Source organism: Corythoichthys intestinalis, chromosome 10 (assembly GCF_030265065.1).
Source record: "Corythoichthys intestinalis isolate RoL2023-P3 chromosome 10, ASM3026506v1, whole genome shotgun sequence".
In the NCBI taxonomy this organism is placed as follows: Eukaryota; Metazoa; Chordata; class Actinopteri; order Syngnathiformes; family Syngnathidae; genus Corythoichthys; species Corythoichthys intestinalis.
In genome coordinates this window covers 55,235,274-55,258,097 of record NC_080404.1, presented here as the reverse complement: position 1 = coordinate 55,258,097, position 22,824 = coordinate 55,235,274, and the positions used below count along the sequence as shown (strand labels likewise).

Genomic DNA, 22,824 nt, shown 5'->3' with positions numbered 1-22,824 from the left:
GTGACGAGCACAGAAGCCCGATAGCAGAGGGTCCAAAGAATACTCAAGTACTGAGTAGTTGCTTGGAATTGATTTTGAATACAATGTCATGAGTAGAGTAGCCGTAGCCAAGAGTATTTTAGTAATACTGAGTAACTGCTAATCATGTCTGAAGTTGAAAAATGTCAGTTTCCATATAAAACTACTCTTAAAAGTACATGCTTCCCCAAAAGTAACTCAAGTCAATGTAACAGAGTAAATGTATCACAATACTACCCACCTCTGGTTGAGAGTGCAACTGCCGCATGTCCGGAAGGTTCCGCGGTCGCGGTTCAGGTTTAGATTTCCATCTGGGGATTTCCGGGGATCGGTCCTCGGTAAGACGGGATTTTCTAAGCGCCGACTCTCCCGCGCTCGGACTGATGGACCTCAAAGACTCCGTCGGGGACGGCGTCAAAGAGGGACTTTGTCTTCCCCAAAAATTGTCCGCGTCGGAAAACGGGGAGGAGCCTCCAGAGGGCGCTCTTCCGCCCGGGACTCTGCGCCGGGCATCCGAGGAGGTTCTCGGGCTATCGCGCCCCGACCGATTCCGGGGAGGGCCTGTGTGGGTGCGCGGCCGTTCCGAGGCTGGGCTTCCGGGTATTCCGTTTAGACAGAGTCCCCCGTCGACGTCTCGGAGACGAGCGTCGCACGGTAAAGCGAGGGTGTCACGGGGCGGGACGGGTGAGCCCGCCCAGGAGCGGCAGGTCGACGCAGGGTGTCGGAGAGGAGTCGGGCCGGGAACGGCGAAGCGGCGCCGGAGTTCCGGGGAGCCGAACTCCTCCAAGGCTCGGCAGGTGGCGTCTCGAGCCACCGCATCTCTGCGCGGGAAAAGGAGCAGAATAAGTACCCTAACCCTAAGAGCAGCATTTCTTCTACTCAAGTAAAAGTGTCAAGTATGGCATGGTAAAAGTAAAAGTCATTGTCAGGAAGTAAATGTAACACGTTATTAGTACTCACCTCTGCAAAGGTGAGCCGCTAATGCTAGCAGGATAACGGTGAATGGGGCAGGTTTGGACTCCGCCTCCTCCTACCGGGTCACTCAGTCGCTTCCTGAGGTGGGCGGGCCCAAACGGCACGTTTCTCGCAAACTCGTTTTGGCGGGCGCCCATCATATGAACGTTAGCTTTCTCGATATACCCGAAGGTCACCACTGACGTCTTCCTTTCCGCGGGAGGTCCGGTCGGACGCTCCTCTCCCGGACCGGTAAGAACCTGAAGTAAGTCCTCAAAAGTACTCGGTAACGCGTCCTCCTGGTGGACGTAAGGGGACGAATCCTGAGGACTGAGCGAGCGTCTGGAGGACGAACTGGACGGGGGCGAGACGTGTCGTATTCGACGCTGGAGGTCTGGACTCGGGCTGGAGAGGAGGGAACTCCTTTGAGACTGGGGGAGAAGGTCCGGGCACTTGAGGACAAGGTGACTCCTCCCGTCATGTCCCGTCCCGGGAGGTCTCCTGTCTTCTTCGGATGCAGATCTCACCTCCACGTACAGGTGGAGAACTTTACCCGGCTGGGACATTCTTGCTAGCGGGACAAAAAGAAAGAAGAAAAAATTGATTACGATATTTAAAGTGGAAATATTTTTAGATTAAAGTGGTAAAACAGTGGTATGAAAAAGTATCTGAACCTTTTGGAATTTCTCCCATTTCTGCATAAAATCACCACCAAATGTGATCTCTGTCAAAATCACACAGATGAAAAAATGTGTCTGCTTCAACTAAAACCACCCAAACATTTCTAGGTTTTTCGTATTTTAATGAGGATACTATGCAAACAATGACAGAAGGGGAAAATAAGTAAGCGAACCATCAAATTTAATATTTTGTGGCCCCACCTTTGGCAGCAATAACTTCAACCAGTAGTTGCAGATCAGTCTGGCATATCAATCAGGACTAATTTTGGCCCATTCATCGCGACAGAACTGCTGTAGTTTAGTCAGATTCCTGGGATGTCTGGCATGAATTGCGGTCTTTAGGTCATGCCACAGCATCTCAACGGGGTTCAAGTCTAGCCTTTGACTTGGCCACTCGAGAACGTGTATTTTGTTCTTCTGAAACCATTCTGATGTTGATTTACTTCTGTGTTTTGAATCATTGTCTTGTTGCAGCATCCATCCTCTTTTTAGCTTCAACTGTCTTGACAGGCGGCTTCAGGTTTTCCAGCAAAACTTTTGAATTTATTCTTCCATTAATTATAGCATGTTGTCCAGGCCCTGAAGCAGCAAATTTTGATAAAGATCAGATCACATTTGATGGTGATTTTATGCAGAAATGTGAGAAATTCCAAAAGGTTCAGATACTTTTTCATACCACTGTACTGTGTGAAGTAGCAATATGTTGTGACACTATGAGATTGAGGTCTTTAATTTTCCCAGAAAAAAAGTTATAATTTTACTAAATTAAAATTATCATTTTATGAGATTAAAGTCAGCAAATTATGAGAATAAAGTCATAGGTTGTAATATTACAAGAAAAAAATGGCAATACGACGAGATTAAAGTCGTAATATTACAACAATTAAGTCATAAATTGCCAAAAATCTGAGAAAAAAATCGTACTATTATGAGATTAAAGTCACACGTTGTAATATTATGAGATTCAAGTCCTAATTTGAGGTGAAAAACATGATATTATTACGAGATTAAAATCATACATTGTACCACCGTGAGATTAAAGTACTGTATTAATTTCCTGACAAAAAAAATCATAATGTTACGAGAAAAAAAGTCGTAATATTACGAGTCTTAATTTTTCGAAAATAAAAAATCCTAATATTATGAAATTAAATTCATTATTTACAAAAATAATATCATGGTTTGTGATATTACGTGGGGGGGTGGCAATACAACAAAATTAAAATCATAATATTACGAGAATAAAGTTCTACATTGCAATAATTCGAGAAAAAAAGTTTTCCGAGACAAAAAAAGCATAATTTTACAAGATTAAAATAATAATTTTACGAGATTAAAATCATAATTTTACAAGCTTAAAATGTTTACTTTTGTATAAATTATATAACGAGAAAAAAATTATGTTACGAGGAAAAAATTGTGAAACTACAAGATTAAAGTGGTCGTGGCGCAGTTGGTAGCTATAGTTGTCCTTGGACCGGAGGGTCAGTGGTTCGATTCCCAGCTACAACTGCCCACTGTTGAAGTGCCCTTGGGCAAGGCACTGAACCCTGATTTGCCTCCAATGGCTTGACAGCGCCTTGCATGGCAGCTGCCCCATTGGTGTGTGTGAATGTGTGCGTGAACGGGTAAATGTGTGCTAAAGTGAAGCGCTTTGGGCATGCTAACCATGCAGATAAATGCGCTATATAAGTACAGTCCATTTAAAAGTCATAATATTACAAGATAAAGTTAAAAAAATTACAAGTTTAAAATCCTAATATTATGAAATTAAAATTAAAATAAAATCGTTAAACTATGAGGAAAAAAATATGTCACAACAAAAAAGAGGTAATAATCCAAGATTTGTCATAATATTACTAGAATAAAGTCATGTATTGTAATACTACACGGACAAAAAAAAAAAAAAAAATCAATATTACCAGAAAAAAGTGCTAGTATAATGAGATTAGAGTCTTAATTTTCTTTCTTTTTTTTTTTTTATATTATGAGATTCATAATACATGAGAAGTCATGCGTTGCAATATTACGAGACTAAAGTCATACGTTGAAACACTATGAGATTAAAGTCTCCATTGTCCAAGAAAAACAATACTTTTACGAGAATAAAATCATAAGATTTAAAATCGTCGTATTATGAGAAAAAAATTCATGATGTTCTGAGAAAAGTCGTAATATTATGAGAATAAAGTCATACAATGCAACACTGCATGAAAAAAGATAAAAATCATATTATGAGATTAAAATCGTCATATTACGAGAAAAAAAATCACGATGTTACGAGAAAAAATGGTCATACTATGAGATTAAAGTTGTGATTTTGCAAGAAAAATAATTTTACGAGTTAAAAAAAAAAAAAAACACCTAACTAAACCAGAAAAAAATTTGAAAAAAAAGTGCTAGTATGATGAGATTAGTCTTAATTTTCTGAGAAAAAAAATCCAAATTTTACGAGATTAAAATCGCCATATCACGAGAAAAAAATGGTAATACTACAAGATTAAAGTCGTAATATTACAAGACAAATGTAAAAAATTTGTTATGAGATTAAAATGAAAATCGTTATACCACGAGAAAAAAAAAAATGTTACAACAAAAAAAAAGGTAATACTCCAAGATTTGTCATAATATTACTAGAATAAAGTTATATATTGTAATACTACACACACACACAAAAAAAAATTCAATATTTCCAGAAAAAAGTGCTAGTATAATGAGATTAAAATCTTAATTTTCATTTTTTTTCTAATTTGATTTTTTATATTATTTTATATCATAAAATAATGTTAAAACTATATTTAAAAAAGTTAATAATAATTAATAATTAAAATAATCATATAACAAAATGTAATTTTTAAATTATTAATTATTAATTTTCTAATGTTAGCGAGATTAGCGTCTTTACATTACATTGTGTATAATGTATGAATGCAGTGTGGCTAATTAGCCGCTACGTACATTACATATCACCACATTCCATGATATTTTCATCATTTACAGGTGGGGCAATCAGAACTTGGGTGTCAAAACTCGAACTTTGAACTCTGAACTAACTTGACACTTGCGCGCGCACACACACATATGCACGCGGTTGAGATAAGAAGACGCTTAGTGCTACTTTTCCGGACCACAAATAGAAAGCTAATAGGATTTCCTCTGTCAGATTCCTCCCGCTATCTCACTCACATTCGTCCTCTGTGTCCCATAAACACGTCCGCGGAGAAACCAAACCGGACCGGCGCACCGGCACCGAGCGAGCGTAGCAGCTATTTTACCTGGGTGTCCTCTGCTATCACGTCCTCTGCGTTGCCGCGGTAACGCGGCGGCTCTCCTTCCTCTTTCACTTGTTGTACGTGCACCGGGCTCCGCCTCTTCTGCCTCTTTATCAATCGGCCGGACCCCGCCTCCTTTCCTCCGCCAGCCAATGGCGTGGAAGTCCTTTGGGACAGATGGCAAGAGGCGGTTTAGCGGCTAATTCTCTGAATGCTAGCTACGCCCCAGTCGATGATGTCACCGTTTACTGTTCGAGATGCCCCCAAATCAACAGGAAGTGACCCGATATCCACAGGAAGTGACCCCGAAATGCCCCAAAATCAACAGGAAGTGACTTATCAACAGAAAGTGAGCGCAGGATGCTCCAAATTACGCAAGAAGTGACTCTAAATCAATAGTTACCCGGAAATGTCCCAGAATCAAAAGGAAATGACCTGAAATGTACAGGAAGTGAGCTAAAATCAAAACAGGAGGTGATCGATGAACAGAAAGTGACCTGTAAATGCCCAAAATCAAACGGAAATGACCCAACATGTACAGGAAGTGAGCTAAAATCAAAACAGGAAGTGACCGATGAACAGAAAGTGACCCGATATCAATAGGAAGTTACTCTAAATGCCCCAAAATCAACAGGTAGGGACCTGACGTCACCATGAAGTGATCCCCAAATGCCCACAAATCAACAGGAAGTGACCAGATAGCAACTGGAAGTGAAGTTAAAAAGCCCCAAAATATCCAGGAAGTAACTTGAAATAAAAAGTAATAGGCTGATATCAACAGGAAGTGACCCAAAAAAACACCCAAATAAACAGGAGGTGACCAGAAATACCCCCAAATCAACAGGAAGTGACCCAATATCAACAGGAATTTACCCTATATGCCCCAAAATCAACCTGATGTTAACAGGTAGTGACCCCAAAATGCCAACAAATCAACAGGAAGTGACCAGGTAGCAACAGGAAGTTAAGTAAAAAAAAATACAGTGAGTTAAAAATACAGTAAGTGTCTTTAAAAAAAAAAAGTAATAGATTAAGATCAACAGGATGTGACCCCAAAAAAAGACCCAAAATCAACAGGAAGTGACCCAATATCAACAGGAATTTACCCTATATGCCCCAAAATCAACAGGTAGCGACCTGTAGTCAACAGGAAGTGACCTCAAATGCCCACAAATCAACAGGAAGTGACCAGATAACAACAGAGAAGTTATGTAAAAAGCCCCTAAATATACAGGAAGTGACTTAAAATAAAATGTAATGAACTGATATCAACAAGAAGTGACCCAAAACCGACCTGAAATTAACAGGAAGTGACCAGAAATACCTCCAAATCAACAAGAGTTGACCCGATATCAACAGTAAGTTACCCTAAATGCCCCAAAATCAACAAGTGTCCACAAAGCAACAGGAAGTGAAGTAAAAAAGCCCCAAAATATACAGGAAGTGACTTCAAATAAAAAGTCATAAACTGATATTAAAGGGAAGTGACCCAAAAAGACAAAAAAATCAACAGGAAGTTACCCAATATCAACAGGAAGTTACCTTAAAAGCCCTAAACTCAACAGGTAGTGACCTGATGTCAACAGGAAGTGACCCCAAAATGCCCACAAATCCACAGGAAGTGACCAGATAGCACCAGGAAGTTAAGTAAAAATGCCCCAAAATATTCAGGAAGTGACTCAAAATAAAAACAATGAACTGATATCAACAGGAAGTGACCCCAAAAAAAGACAAAAAAATCAACAGGAAGTGACCTAAAAATGCCCATAAATCAACAGGAAGTGACGAGATAGCAACAGGAAGTTAAGTAAAAAATATACATGAAGTGAGTTAAAATAAAAAGTAATGAACTGATATCAACAGGAAGTGACTCAAAAAAGACCCAAAATCAACAGGAAGTGACCCAATATGAACAAGAAGTTACCCTTAAAGCCCCAAAATCAACAGGTAGCGACCTGATGTCAACAGGAAGTGATCCAAAAAGCCCGACAAATCAACAGGAAGAGACCCAAATCAACAGGAAGTGACCTGATATTCACAGGAAGTGACCCAATATCAACAGGAAATTACTCTAAATGCCCCAAAATCGACAGGTAGTGACCGGATGTCAACAGGAAGTGACCCGAAAATCCCCACAAATCAACAGGAAGTGATCAGAAAACAACAAGAAGTTAAGCGAGAAAACACCAAAATATGCAGGAAATGACTTGAAATCAAAAGTAATGAACTGATATCAATAGGAAGTGACCCAATATAAACAGGAAGTGACCTGATATTCACAGGACGTGACCCGACATCGACAGGAAGTTACCCTAAATGCCCCAAAATCAACAGGTTGCAACCTGACGTCAATAGGTAGTGACCCAATATCAACAGGAAGTTACCCTAAATGCTCACAAATCAACAGGAAGTAGGAACAAAAAGAGCCCCAATATATACAGGAAGTGAGTTAAAATAAAAAGTATTAAACTGATATCAACAGGAAGTGACCCAATATAAACAGGAAGTTACCCTAAAGGCCCCAAAATCAACAGGTAGCAACATGATGTCAACAGGAAGTGACCCAAAAATGCAGAGAAATCAATTGGAAGTGACCAGAATGCAACAGGAAGTTAAGCAAGAAAGCACCAAAATATACAGGAAGTGACTTTAAATCAAAAGTAATGAACTGATATCAATAGGAAGTGACCCAAAAAAGACCCCAAATCTACAGGAAGTGACCCAATATTAACAGGAAGTTACCCAAAATGCCCACAAATCAACAGCCAGTGACCATATAACAACAGGGAAGTTATATAAAAAGCCCCAAAACATACAAGAAGTAACTTAAAATAAAATGTAAACAACTGATATGAACAGGAAGTTACCCAAACAAAGATCCAAAATCGACAGGAAGTGACCCAATATTAACAGGAAGTTACCAAAAATGCCCACAAATCAACAGCCAGGGACCATATAACAACAAGGAAGTTATATAAAAAGCCCCAAAATATACAAGAAGTAACTTAAACTGTAATCAACTGATATAAACAGGAAGTGACCCAATCAAAGATCCAAAATCGACAGGAAGTGACCCAGAAATTTCCTGAAATCAACAGGAAGTGACCAATGAACAGGAAGTGACCTCAGAATGATCCAAAATTGGCAGGAATTGAGCCCAAAATGTCCCAAAATTGACAGGAAGTGACCTCGAAAGGCCGCAAAAATCTACAGGAAGTGCCTTAGAATCAACAGGAAGTGACCCTTTTAAAAATGAATCGGAACTGACCGACATAAGAGCAACGCATCCCCACGCAGTTCCTAAACAGCCGCCAGAGGGCGCTGTTGGCTTGCGAGCAAGAAGCCAAGAAACACGAACGCCCATACAATCAACTCCAGCCTAACCACTATCACGAGAATGATCACTTTTCATTGGTTTTGACTTAATGAATGAAGCTCCATTTAGATTTTGGTTAATTTAAATCAATCAAAAGAGTTATTAATCAAGCATTCAAAGCTTCTGGCCTCCCTCGATGAGTAAGAACTGTGATGTGAAGAAAAAAAAAAAACACAGGCGGCTCCGATTGTAGACCACACCCGCGGCTCCTTTAAATACTCAAAGCTAACGCGCGCACTAGCAAGCGGGCAGACGTGCAGGTGGAAAGCAAGATGGCAGAAGGTAACATCACTTCCAAAGTCGCCGGGTTTGACTTTGAGAAGAATTTTGACTTCGAGGAAGCTCAAAGATGGATGGCCGACTACTGGTGAGAATGATTCCTTTACCGAGATTTGGCGCCCTGAGTATAAGGGTGAAAAAGTATGAAAAAAGTGTGACTTTAAAGTCCGGAAAACACGCTTTGTATACATAAATATATCTATCTCACGCCATATACACAGTATGTATGGATAGATAGATATATTAATGGATAGATATACACACTGTATTTTCCGGTGTGTAATTCGCATCAGCAAAAGAATGCACTATGAAGGAGAAAAGAAACATATAAATCGTATCCGAGTATAAGTCACACTTTTGGGGTTCCTGTTGATTGTGGGTCACTTCCTGTTTATTTAGCAGCATTTCAGAGTCACTTCTTGATGATATTATTATTTTTTAGGGTACTTTTGGGTCACTTCCTGTACAGTTTGGCTCATTTCCTGTTGATTTTAGTGCATTTCCAAGCCGCTTCCTGGTCATTGGTCACTTCTTGTTTATTTTTGGGTCACTTCCTGTTGATTTAGGGGCATTACAGAGTCACCTTCTGTTTATATGAGTGATTTTAGGGTACTTACGGGTCACTTCATGTTCAGTTTGGGGTGTCTCAGGGTCACTTCTTGTACATTTTGGCTCATTTCCTGTTGGTTTTAGTTTATTTCCGGGCAGTTTCCTGTTTATTGGTCACTTCCTGTTGATTTTGGGTCACTTCCTGTATATATTTGTATTTTAAGAGTACTTATGGGTCGCTTCGTGTACATTTTGGGGTATCTCAGTGTCACTCCCTAAACATTTTGGTTTATTTCCTGTTTATTTTAATGCATTTCTGGCCCACTTCCTGTTCATTGGTCACTTCCTGTTGATTTTGAGGCATTTCGGGGTCACTTCCTGTTTATATTGTTCATTTTAGAGTACTTATGGGTCGCTCCCTGTACATTTTGTGGTATCTTGGGGTCACTTCCTGTCCATTTTGGCTAATTTCCTGTTGATTTTAGTGCATTTCAAGGCAGCTTCCTGTTCATTGGTCATTTCCTGTCTGTTTTGGGTCACTTCCTGTATATTTAGAGGTATTTCACAGTCACTTCCTGATTATATTGTTCATTTTAGGGTACTTATGGGTGGTTCCCTGTACATTTTGGGATATCTCATGGTCACTTCCTGTCCATTTTGGCTCATTTCCTGTTGATTTTAGTGCATTTCCGGGCAGCTTCCTGTTCATTGGTCACTTCCTGTTTATTTAGGAGCATTTCAGAGTCACTTCTTTATGATATTAGTAAATTTTAGGGTCACTTGCTGTACATTTTGGATCATTTCCTGTGAATTTTAGTGCATTTAGGGACCACTTATTGTTCAATGGTCACTTCCTGTTGATATTGGCTCACTTCCTGTTGATAAAGAGGCATTTCGGGTTCACTTCCTGTACATTTTGGGGTTTGGTAGGGTCAGTTCATGTACATTTTGGCTCATTTCCTGTTGATTTTCAGTGCATTTCGGGGCCGCTTCCTGTTCATTTTTCCCTCCCTGTAGATTTTGGGTCACTTCCTGTTGACTTAGGGGGCATTTCGTGTCACTTCCTGTTTATATGAGTAATTTTAGGGTACTTATGGCTCACTACCTGTTCATTTTGAGGTTTCTTAGGTCACTTCCTGTACATTTTGGCTCATTTCCTGTTGATTTTAGTTAATTTCTGGGCCGCTTCCTGTTCATTGGCCACTTCCTGTTGATTCTGGGTCACTTCCTGTGCATTTTGGCTCATTTACTGTTGATTTCAGTGCATTTCGGGGTCGTTTCCTGTTCATTGGTCACTTCCTGTAGATTTTGGGTCACTTCCTGTTGACTATTATTATTTTTCAGGGTACTTTTGGGTCATTTCCTGTACATTTTGGCTCATTTCCTCTTGATTTTAGTGCATTTCCAAGCCGCTTCCTGGTCATTGGTCACTTCCTGTTTATTTTTGGGTCACTTCCTGTTGATTTAGGGGCATTTCGGAGTCACTCCCTGTTTATATGAGTAATTTTATGGTACTGATGGCTCACTTCCTGTTCATTTTGGGGTATCTTGGGGTAACTTCCTGTCTATTTTGGGTCACTTCCTGTTGATTTAGAGACATTTCAGTGTCACTTCCTGTTTATATTAGTAATTTAAACGTACTTGCGGGTCACTTCTTGTTCATTTTGGGGTATCTCTGGGTCATTTCCTGTACATTTTAGCTCATTTCCTGTTGATTTTATTGAATTTCCGGGCCGCTTCCTGTTCATTAGTCATTTCCTGTTGGTTTTGGGTCACTTCCTGTTTATATTAGTCATTCAAGGGTAATTATGGATCACTTCCTGTTTATTTTCAGGTATCTCAGGGTCACTTCGTCAACATTTTGGCTCATTTCCTGTTGATTATAGTGCATTTCCGGGCAGCTTCCTATTTATTGGTCACTTCATGTCTATTTTGGGTCACTTCCTATTGATTAAGAGGCATTTCAGAGTCACTTCCTGTTTATATTAGTAATTTAAGGGTACTTACGGGTCACTTCCTGTTCGTTTTGGGGTATCTCAGGGTCACTTGCTTTGCAATTTAGCTCATTTCCTGTTGATTTTAGTGAATTTCTGGGCTGCTTCCTGTTTATTTGTCACTTCGTTTTGATTTTGGGTCACTTCCTGTTTATATTAGTAATTTTAGGGTAATTATGGGTCACTTTCTGTTCATTTTGGGGTATATCAAGGTCACTTCCTGTACATTTTGGCTCATTTCCTGTTGATTATAGTGCATTTACAGGCCGCTTCCTATTCATTGGTCACTTCCTGTTAATTTAGAGGCATTTCAGAGTCACTTCCTGTTTATATTAGTAATTTAAGGGTACTTACGGGTCATTTCCTGTTCATTTTGGGGTATCCCAGGATCACTTCCTGTACATTTTGGCTCATTTACTGTTGATTTCAGTGCATTTCCATGCTGCTTCCCGTTCATTGGTCCCTTCCTGTTGATTTTGGGTCACTTCCTGTTGATGTAGGGGCATTTCAGAGAGTTTTACTGCACAAACCTAGCACAAACAAATGGCACCATTGCAGCTGCGTGACGTCATCACTCGAAATGAATACCTCAAAAACGATAGCACAAATAAAGGACAACATTTTTGGCCATTTTTAATTAAAATGTGGGGCTGGTTGACCTCCTATTGACCTATAAAACTGTAAATATCTTAAACACGATAGCAGTATAAACAACACTTTTTACAGCACAAACGATTGACATCATTTAAAGTGGCGCCTGATTGGGGGTCAGGGAGGTCAACCTGGCTGCTGTCAGTGTGATAAAAAGTTCACGTCAAGCTCTCTCCCACACGCTCGCATCACGCGCATCGGCGCCTGCGACCTGTTGGAGTCTTTATTCACGCGCGTCGAAGACAATGAGTGCCGGAAGACGGCAAAGAGACACATAGTTCAAAAAGGGATGATACCATCGGCGGAGGAATGCTAACATTTAGCGGAGCGCCACATCGCCGTTTTCAGCAAACAGGCCCTGCCCCGCAAGGTCGTGAGATGAAGTTTGGCGCTGGAAGGAGATGACCTAGATTTATCTTTCTGCAACACATGCATACATTGTAATATTAAGAGATTAAAGTTGAAATATTTGAGAAACTCATAATACTACTAGTAGTAATTCGAATAGTATTAGACAAAAGCTGTGATATTATGTACATTTACTTAATATTAGGAGAAAAAAGTCATGTTAGGTCATTTTAAATGGAAAAAAACTGTGATGTTACATAATTTGGTGTCATAATATGAGAGTAAATCGTAAAATATTACGAAAAAAAAACTAATATTACGATATTACGAGTCGTAGTGTTGTGTAATCTCATGAAAAAAAAATTGTTATGTCACGTCATTTGACGTCATAATACGATATTAAGGTTGTAATGTTACGAGAAAAATTGTCATATGACGAGGTTAAAGCCGTAGATCTTCACACAAAATTATGAGAAAGTTGTAATGTTATATAATCTCTAATTGTAAATGACGATATTAAAATTGTGATATTACGTATGTTTACTTAATATTGCGAGAAAGTCATAATGTTACATAATCTCGCGAGGAAAAAATCATCATGTCACGTCATAATATGTGATTAAGATTGTAATTTAAGCGAAAAAAATGTGTTTTATTACTAGATTAATGTCAGGGTATAACGATCTTTACGCAAAATTGTGAGAAAGATTCCGTGGCTGAACTTCACCGTGTACAGACGCACTCTCTTATCTTAACCGATAAGCGCTCAGGGCCAGCAAGCTCGACTCCCACTATGGCTCCAAAGAATTTGAAACCTGGAGACTTGGATGAAATAAAATCCTCCATACAGAAGTTGGAGGTCTCCTTGACTGGTTTGATTCAAAACCAGAATCAAGAAATCGTCAGAGAGCTCCAGTTAATTCGCGCTGAAAACGAGAAACTCAAGCAGGCGGTTGAGGAGAGAGATGTTCGCATCAAGAGGCTGGAAATTTTGGCTGACGATCTCGACCAGTGCCGTTGCGCAAATGAGCTCATCATTTCTGGATTACAACTGACACCTAGCAAAGATAACAAAGGCTTTGACTTTAATTTGCACGGATATAACATGACACGTAAAAACATAATTATCTGCTGCGTCTACCGAGCTCCTGATTCAAATGTCTAGTTTACTGAGTATATGGAAAAGATACTGTATGAAACGAATAATAAGCATGTTTTTCACTGTGGAGACGTCATGTCTGATGAAATTGCTACAGTGATCTTTGTGTGCGCCAGTTGTTGCCACCATGCACACCTTAGCAATGTATCCTTTTAAGAGACTTATAAGAAAAGCATTTTGAGTCGCTACTCACGCCAGCTGTGATAACACATAATATCTTTTGCCACACACATAGCCACAACAAAATGTTCCCACAGCAAACAGATGCAAAAATGTCAGGGACATGACAAAGCCATAGCCTTGTATGCCCTGAAATTAATCGAGCTGCCTGACTGGACGCTGAGTTACTAAACCCAGATTGTTTATTGTACAGTTTTGTGGCCATCTGGTGTATGTACCATGTCTGAATGTGCGGCTTTAGTTGTATGGGGGATGGGAAACTGATAAGCACATGCTTCTTCCCGTCCGCCTTTGTCTTCTTCTTCGGTTCCTTCGGGCAAATCATATCACATTTTGTAATTGTCAATGATTGTCAATGATACCGATAAAATGACAATAAAATTATTTGAAAAAAAAAAAAAAGTCGTGTAATCCCATTTAAAAAAAAAAAAAAAGTCGTGATGTTACGTAATCTGACGCCATCAATGAGATTAAAGTCATTATTTACGCGAGAAAAAAGAAACCTTTCATATGACGAGATTAAAGTCGTGGTATTACAATCTTTACGCAAAATTATGAGGAAAGTCGCAATGTTAGATAATCTCATGAGAAAAATGTCATGTCACGTAATTTTATGTCATGATATGAGATTAAGGTCGTAATTTACGTGAAAAAAAATTGTCACATGACGAGATTAAAATCGTATCACGATCTTTACGCAAAATTATGAGAAAGTCGTCATGTTATATAATCTCATGGGACATAAAGTCGTCATGTCACGTAATTTGACATAATACGAGATTAAGGTTGTAATATTACTAGGAAAAATTGTAAAATGACGAGATTAAATTTGTGATATTATTTATCTTTACTTAATATTGCGAGAAAGTCAATGTTTCATAATCTCGCGAGGAAAAAGTAATCATGTCACGTCATAATATGAGATTAAGGTTGTAGTTTAAGCAAAAAAATGTGTTTTATTACTAGTTTAATGTCAGGGTGCAACGATTTTAACGCAAAATTATGAGAAAGTCGTCATGTTGTATAATCCCATGAAAAAAAATCATGATGTCACGTAATGTGACGCCATCAATGAGATTAAAGTCATTATTTACACGAGAAAAAAGAAACCTTTCATATTACGAGATTAAAGTCATGGTAGTACAATCTTTACGCAAAATTATGAGGAAAGTCGCAATGTTAGATAATCTCATGAGAAAAACGTCATGTCACGTAATTTTATGTCATAATATGAGATTAAGGTCGTAATTTACGTGAAAAAATTGTCATATGACGAGATTCAAGTTGTGATATTACGTATCTTTACTTAATATTGCGAGAAAGTCATAATGTTTCATAATCTCGCGAGGAAAAAGTAATCATGTCACGTCATAATATGAGATTAAGGTTGTAGTTTAAGCAAAAAAATGTGTTTTATTACTAGTTTAATGTCAGGGTGTAACGATTTTAACGCAAAATTATGAGAGTCGTCATGTTGTATAATCCCATGAAAAAAAATCATGATGTCACGTAATGTGACACCATCAATGAGATTAAAGTCATTATTTACACGAGAAAAAAAGAAACCTGTCATATTACGAGATTAAAGTCGTGGTATTACAATCTTTACGCAAAATTACGAGGAAAGTCGCAATGTTAGATAATCTCATGAGAAAAACGTCATGTCACGTAATTTTATGTCATGGTATGAGATTAAGGTCGTAATTTACGTGAAAAAATTGTCATATGACGAGATTCAAGTTGTGATATTACGTATCTTAATATTGCGAGAAAGTCATAATGTTTCATAATCTCACGTGGAAAAAGTAATCATGTCACGTCATAATATGAGATTAAGGTTGTAGTTTAAGCGGAAAAAAATGTGTTTTATTACTAGATTAATGTCAGGGTATAACGATCTTTACGCAAAATTATGAGAAAGTCGTCATGTATAATCTCATGAAAAAAAGTCGTGATGTTACGTAATCTGACGCCATGAATGAGATTAAAGTAATTATTTACACGAGAAAAAAAGAAACCTGTCATATTACAAGATTAAAGTCGTGGTATTACAATCTTTACGCAAAATTACGAGGAAAGTCGCAATGTTAGATAATCTCATGAGAAAAACGTCATGTCACGTAATTTTATGTCATAATATGAGATTAAGGTCGTAATTTACGTGAAAAAATTGTCATATGATGAGATTCAAGTTGTGATATTACGTATCTTAATATTGCGAGAAAGTCATAATGTTTCATAATCTCACGTGGAAAAAGTGATCATGTCACGTCATAATATGAGATTAAGGTTGTAGTTTAAGCGAAAAAAAATGTGTTTTATTACTAGATTAATGTCAGGGTATAACGATCTTTACGCAAAATTATAAATTGTCATGTATAATCTCATGAAAAAAAGTCGTGATGTTACGTAATCTGACGCCATCAATGAGATTAAAGTCATTATTTACACGAGAAAAAAAGAAACCTGTCATATTACGAGATTAAAATCGTGGTATTACAATCTTTACGCAAAATTATGAGGAAAGTCGCAATGTTAGATAATCTCATGAGAAAAACGTCATGTCACGTAATTTGATGTCATTATATGAGATTAAGGTCGTAAATTACGTGAAAAAATTGTCATATGACGAGATCAAAGTCGTGGTATCACGATCTTTATTCAAAATTATGAGAACGTCGTCATGTTATATAATCTCATGAGACAAAGTCGTCATGTGACGTAATTTGACGTCATAATACGAGATTAATGTTGCAATATTAAGAGAAAAAAAAATGTAGTAGTATGATATTAAAGTTGCGATATTACGTGTCTACCTAATACTGCGAGAAAGTCATAAATCATAATGTTATGTAATCTTACGAGGAAAAATTCGTCATCTCACGTCATTTGACGTCATGACATTGACGTTAAGGGCGTAATTTACGAGAAAAAAAACTAATGTTACGAGATTGTCGTGGTATGACGATCTTTATGCAAAAGGATGAGAACGTCGTAATGTTGTATAATCTCATGAGAAAAAAATGTCACGTCAGGTAATTTGACGTCATAATATGAGATTGTCGTAATTTACGTGAAAAAAAATGTCATATTACGAGATTAAAGTCTTGATATTACTATATTTCCGCAAAATTATGAGAAAGTTCAAAATGTTATATAATCTCTTGAGAAAAAAAGTTGCAATGTCATGTAATCTAATATCATATTAGGATATTAAGGTTGTAATATTACGAGAAAAAAATTGTCATAAAACGAGATTAAAGTCTTGATATTACTATTTTAAAGCAAAATTACAAGAAAAAAGTGTTATGTGAATGTTATATAATTTCACGAGGAAAAAGCCGTCATGTCACGTCATTTGACGTCGTAATATGAGGTTAAAGTCGTGATGTTACTATTTTAACGTACAATTGCAAGAAAAAAAGTCATGTTATATAATCTCATGAGGAAAAAGTCATATCGGGTACTTTGACGTCAAAATATGAGATTAAAGTCATAATATTACGAGAAAAATTGTCATTCTGCGAGATTACAGGAGGAGAAAAAAATTGTAATCTCACAAGGAAAAATTGTAATGTCAAGTTTTTTGACATAATATGAGATTAAAATCGTAATATTACGAGAAAAAATTTGGCCATTTTTCCCGCAGGGCTACATCATTGGTGATCAGCGCGCTGTACGCCGCCCTGGTGTTTGGAGGTCAGCGCTACATGAGGTTCCGTCCAAAACTGGACTTGCGGCGGCCTCTGTTTGCCTGGTCGCTCACGCTCGCCCTCTTCAGGTGAGGCTCGCCATGCGCAGGTCCGTCGCGGACGCTGACGCGGCACTTTTATTTCCCCGACAGCGCCATGGGTGCGGCGCGCACGGGCCGCTACGCGTTGGACGTCCTAAACCGGGGCGGCTGGCGACGTTCCGTCTGCGAGCAAGGCTTCTATGACGGGCCCGTCAGTAAATTCTGGGCCTTCGCCTTCGCCGTCAGCAAGGTGCCGGAGCTGGGTATGTTTATCCACAGTTTTTGTTGTTGTTTTGGGGGAAATTCCTGTTGATTTCGGCGCAGTTCCGGGTCACTTCCTGTTGATTTGGGAGCATTTTGGGTTCACTTCCTGTCGAAATCAAGTCACTTCCTGTTGCGTTGGGAGTATTTTTGGTCACTTCTCATTGATATCAAGTCACTTCCTGTTGGTTTGAGGGAATTTTGGGATCCCTTCTTGTTATATTGGGCCACTTCCTGTTGATTTGGGAGCATTTTGGATTCACTTCCTGTTGATATCAAGTCACTTCCCATTGATTTGGGAGCATTTTGGGATCACTTCCTGTTGACATTGGGTCACTTCTTGTCGATATTGGGTCACTTCCTGTTAATATAAGGTCACTTCCTATTGATATGGGAGCATTTTGGGGTCACCTCCTGTTGATATTAGGTCACTTCCTGTTGATTTGTGGGCATTTCGTGGTGATGTCAGGTCACGTTCTGCTGATTTGGGGTCATTTTTGGGTGACTTCCTGTTGATATTGGGCCACTTCCTTTTGATTTGGTGGGGTTTGGGGTCACTTCCTGTTGATATTGGGTCACTTCCTTTAATTTGGGGGCATTTCAGGGTCACTTCCTGGTTATGTCAGGTCAGGTCCTGTTGATTTGGGGTCATTTTAAGGTCACTTCCTGTCGATATCGGGTCATTTCCTATTCATTTCAGGACATTTTGGGTTATTTCCTGTTGATATTGGGCCACTTCCTGTTGATTTGCGGGCATTCTAAGGTCACTTCCTGTTGATTTGGGAGCATTTTGGGTTCATTTTCTGTCGAAATCAAGTCACTTCCTGTTGCGTTGGGAGTATTTTTGGTCACTTCTCATTGATATCAAGTCACTTCCTGTTGGTTTGGGGGAATTTTGGGATCCATTCTTGTTATATTGGGTCATTTTCTATTGATTTGGGGGTATTTCAGGGTCACTTCCTATTGATTTGGGAGCATTTTGGGGTCACCTCCTGTTGATTGGGCATTTCAGCGTCACTTCGTGGTGATGTCAGGTCACGTTCTGCTGATTTGGGGTCATTTTTGGGTCACTTCCTGTTGATATCGGGCCACTTCCTTTTGATTTGGGGGGATTTGGGGTCACTTCCTGTTGATTTGGGGGCATTTCAGGGTCACTTCCTGGTTATGTCAGGTCAGGTCCTGTTGATTTGGGGTCATTTTAGGGTCACTTCCTGTTGATATTGGGTCATTTCCTGTTCATTTGAGGACATTTCAGGATTACTTCCTGTTGATATCGGGTCACTTTGTATTGATTTGAGGGCATTTGGGGTTATTTCCTGTTGATATCGGGCAACTTCCTGTTGAGTTGGGGTCACTTCCTGTTGATTTGGGGGCATTTCAGGGACACTCCCTGGTGATGTCAGGTCATTTCCTGTTGATTTGGAGGCATTTTGCGTTCACTTCCTGTTGATATCAGGTAATTTCCTGTTCATTTGAGGACATTTCAGGATTACTTCCTGTTGATATCAGGTCACTTTGTATTGATTTGAGGGCATTTCAGTGTCACTTCCTATTTATATTGGGTCACTTCCTATTGATTTGGAGGCATTTTGGGGTCACTTCCTGTTGATTTCAGAGCATTTTGGGGTCACTTCCTGTTGATTTCAGAGCATTTACGGGTCAATTCCAGTTGATTTTGGGCCACTTCCTGTTGATGTTGGGGCATTTCCGGGTCACATCCTGTTGATATTAGGTCACTTCCTGTTGATTTGGGAGCATTTTGACGTCACTTCCTGTTGTATTTGGAACATTTCTGGATCACTTCCTATTGATTTTAGGGCATTTACAGGTCACGTCATGTTGATATTTGGGCATTTCTGGGTAACTTCCTGTTGATTATGGGGCATCATTTTGCATCACTTCTACACATGAGGCATATTAGGGTAACTTCCTGTACAATATGGATCATTTCCTTTTATTTTTGGTTAGTTCTGAGTCACTTCCTCTTGGTTTTGGGGTGCTTACAAAGTCACTTTTTATACATTTTGCATCCCTTCTACACATTTTGGCACATTCCAGGGTCACTTCCTGTACATTTCGGATAATTTCATGTTGATTTAGAGCATTTCTGGGTCACTTCATATTGATTTGGGGCATTTTTGGGTCACTTCCTGTTGATTATGGGGCATCATTTTGCATCACTTCCACACATTAGGCATATCAGGGTAACTTCCTGTACAATTTGGATCATTTCCTTTTTATTTTTGGTTAGTTGTGAGTCACTTCCTGTTGTTTTTGGAGGTCACTTCTTATTGATATCAGCCCCCCCATTGAAAATAAAGGATATGTATTTTTTTGAATTTTAGTGAAACTGTACATTTTCAGCCAAAAGCGTAGGGCTAATATTGACGCTGACGTACTCGATTTTTCAGGTGACACGGCGTTCGTGGTGCTCCGGAAGCAGCGGCTAATATTCCTGCACTGGTACCACCACGCCACGGTGCTGCCGTACTCGTGGTTCTCGTACAAGGAGGTGGCGGCGGGCGGTGGCTGGTTCATGACCATCAACTACGCCGTGCACGCGCTCATGTACTCCTACTACGCCTGTCGCGCCGGCGGGCTAAGGGTGCCGCGACTGCTGGCGGCGCTCCTGACGGCGGCTCAGCTGACTCAGATGGTGGCGGGCCTGGCGGTCAGCGGCCTGACGTACCACTGGACGCCAAGCCCCGACTGCAAGGCGCGACCCATTCACGTGGCCTGGGGGGCGCTGTTGTACCTCAGCTACTTGCTGCTGTTCGCCCGCTTCTTCTACCAAGCCTACCTGCGGCCACGATCCAAGACCCTGTAGCTGCTTCTGCGTCTTCATTTTAGGAACTTACAAGTCACTTCCGGTTGATTTTGGATCACTTCCTGCAAATTTTTGATGATTACATGTTTACATTAGGACATTCCCAGGTCTCTTCCTGTTCATTGTTGTTGACTTTGGGTCACTTCCTGCACATTTTGGGGCATTCTAGGCTCACTTTCTGTACGTTTAGGATCATTTCCTGTTGATTTTAGGGCATTTCCAGGTCATCTCTATTGTTTCCTCAGGTTTTTGGTTCGCTTTTTGTTGGTTTTGGGGCTCTTACAGGCCACTTCATGTCTATTTTAGGCTGTTTCCAGGTCACTTCCTGTTCATTGGTCACTTTCTTTTAATTTGGGGACATTTCCAGGTCAATTCCTGTTGGTTAGAGGCTTAATTTGTAATTCATACGGTGCTGCAAGCAAAGTACATATGACAGCGCAGGGAGGACGAGACGGGCACAGGTCCCGGAACATATGCAGAAAATGGTGCTGAAAACACCACGCAAATGCCAACTTGCCATGCTGTGGGATTTACAAGCCTCAATTTCAGATAAATTAGAGAGGTCGGGTACGATCACGTCATTTTCAAAGTATCGGAATCGGCAAAAAAATATCGGACATGCCTTTTTATATATATATATATATATTTTTTTAATTAAATCGTTTTCTAATTGTATTTAACGTTACAGACACTCTTCCAGAGTCTTTAAGGTTAAGGTAGGGTTATCAAATTTATCGCGTTAACGGCGAGAATTAATATTTTTTACATTTATCACGTTACAATATATAACGCAATTAACGCATGCGCTGCACGACCCACTCACACATTGTCGCGTTCAATCTATAATGGCGCCGTTTTACCCATACAGTATATAGAGCTAAAAGGCAGCGTGATATGAGTAGAGTGAATTTTGGCAGCCTTTGGAGCCTTTTTTTAAATGGCTAAAGCCTTACAATTCCTCTCCCAATGATTAGAATAACCGTGGGAAGCAATGTGGGGAAGAAAGGTAGTAGTTGATCTTTTTCTTAACACCCCATGTTGTTTCCGAACACAGAGAAGATATATCAATTGGTACCACGACGCACAGTCATGGCTGCACTTCCCATCATGCATTTGGGCAGAAGTTAAATGGCTACAGTATCATTTACTGAAAGCTCAACAAATACACTAGATGGCAATATTTAGTCACAATATACAAAGTCACATTTATCCTTTAAGAAGTCTTTCTATCCGTGGATCCCTCTCACAGAAAGAATGTTAATAATGTAAACTTGAGGATTTATTGTCATAATAAACAAATACAGCACTTATGTACTGTATGTTGAATGTATATACTCGTCCGAGTTTTATTCATTTTTTTCTTAATGCATTGCACAAATGTATATGATCGGGAAAAATTATCGGGAATGATTGGAATTGAATCGGAGCAAAAAAAAAGCAATCGGATCGGGAAATATTGGGATCGGCAGATACTCAAACGATCGGGATCAGATGGGGAGCAAAAAACATCATCGGAACAACCCTAGTATAAATGTTATGACAACAATTTACAGTTATTTAGGCTGTACTCTGCACAGCACGGGCAATTGCCCACGTAACCACAGGTGGGACTTATAGTACACAGTCAGCAATTAGTTCAGGAGGGCCGAGAACCAAAAGTGGTATTTGCCATGTGCAAAATGGATTTTGCAATGTGGCATTTTTTTTTGCCATGTGGCAAAATGGATTTTGACATGTGGCATTTTTGGGGGTTGAATGTCAATGTGCTGTAATGGTAAGTGGATGGTCAAAAATCACAACCACACATTTTTCTGCCATTTAAAATGAATAGAAAATTTGGACGTGCATAGCAGTCAATGGCATGGAGGTGCATGGCCTGCAAAACTGCCATGGAAAAATGGATTTTGACGTGTGGCATTTTTTGGGGGGTTGAATGTCAGTTGAATGTCAATGCGCTGTAATGGTAATTGGATGGCCAAAAATCACAGCTACACGTTTTTTCTGCCATTTAAAACGGATGGAAAATTTGGACGTGCATAGCCATCAGTGGCATAGCCTGAGTTGGGTGTCCATTGAATGTCAATGCGTTGTAATGGTAAGTGGATGGCCAAAAATCACAGCCACACATTTTTCTGCAATTTAAAATGAGTGGGAAAATTTGGACCTGCATAGCAGTCAATGGCATGGACGTGCATGGCCTGCAAAACTGCCATGTACCCCCCATTTTTTTTGTCATGTGGCAAAATGGCTTTTGCCATGTGGCTTTTTTTTTTTGCCATGTGGCAAAAATTGTTTTGCTATGTGGAAAAATGGATTTTGCCATGTGGCAATTTTTTTTGCCATGTGGCAAAAGGGATTTTGCCATGTATTTTATTTTATTTTTTTTTTTGCCATGTGTGAATTTTTTTTTTTTCTTGCTATCTGGCAAAATGGATTTTGCCATGTGGCATTTTTTTTTTTGCCATGTGGTATGGCAAAATTTTTTTGCAATGTCGCAAAATGGATTTTGCCATGTACCAAAAAATGTTTTGCTATCTGGCAAA

The 22,824-nt window shown here is 39.4% G+C and overlaps 2 protein-coding genes across 4 annotated transcripts in view; one reads left to right on the top strand and one right to left on the bottom strand.

The window, feature by feature from the left end:
* The window catches only part of LOC130922599 (PH and SEC7 domain-containing protein 1-like), a 43,195-nt gene extending 38,074 nt beyond the window's left edge, over positions 1-5,121 (bottom strand). Inside the window, exons 1-3 of one of the 3 annotated variants that reach the window (XM_057847451.1) lie at positions 4,928-5,121; positions 979-1,543; positions 260-839 (exon numbers count right to left, since the gene is read on the bottom strand). In XM_057847451.1, the coding sequence (XP_057703434.1) occupies positions 260-839; positions 979-1,538 (1,140 nt within the window). In that variant the 5' untranslated portion in view covers positions 1,539-1,543; positions 4,928-5,121. Of the gene's footprint in view, positions 1-259; positions 840-978; positions 1,544-4,838 lie in introns of all 3 variants that reach the window. The other 2 variants (XM_057847449.1, XM_057847450.1) reach the window with 2 other exon arrangements.
* A 3,181-nt stretch (positions 5,122-8,302) lies between these two features.
* Positions 8,303-22,329, top strand: LOC130923090 (elongation of very long chain fatty acids protein 6-like). Its single transcript, XM_057848524.1, has 4 exons — positions 8,303-8,667; positions 17,110-17,241; positions 17,305-17,456; positions 19,866-22,329. The coding sequence occupies exons 1-4, from the start codon at positions 8,573-8,575 to the stop codon at positions 20,279-20,281; spliced, it is 795 nt and encodes a 264-aa protein (XP_057704507.1). The 5' UTR covers positions 8,303-8,572; the 3' UTR covers positions 20,282-22,329.
* The last annotated feature ends 495 nt before the right edge of the window (positions 22,330-22,824 follow it).

Bases quoted from the DNA above. Each gene is read 5' to 3' on its own strand.
- LOC130923090 (XM_057848524.1), top strand. From the start codon at position 8,573: ATGGCAGAAGGTAACATCACTTCCAAAGTCGCCGGGTTTGACTTTGAG. The intron at 8,668-17,109 runs GTGAGAATGATT...TTTTTCCCGCAG, and splicing joins AGATGGATGGCCGACTACTG to GGCTACATCATTGGTGATCA. The intron at 17,457-19,865 runs GTATGTTTATCC...TCGATTTTTCAG, and splicing joins CAGCAAGGTGCCGGAGCTGG to GTGACACGGCGTTCGTGGTG.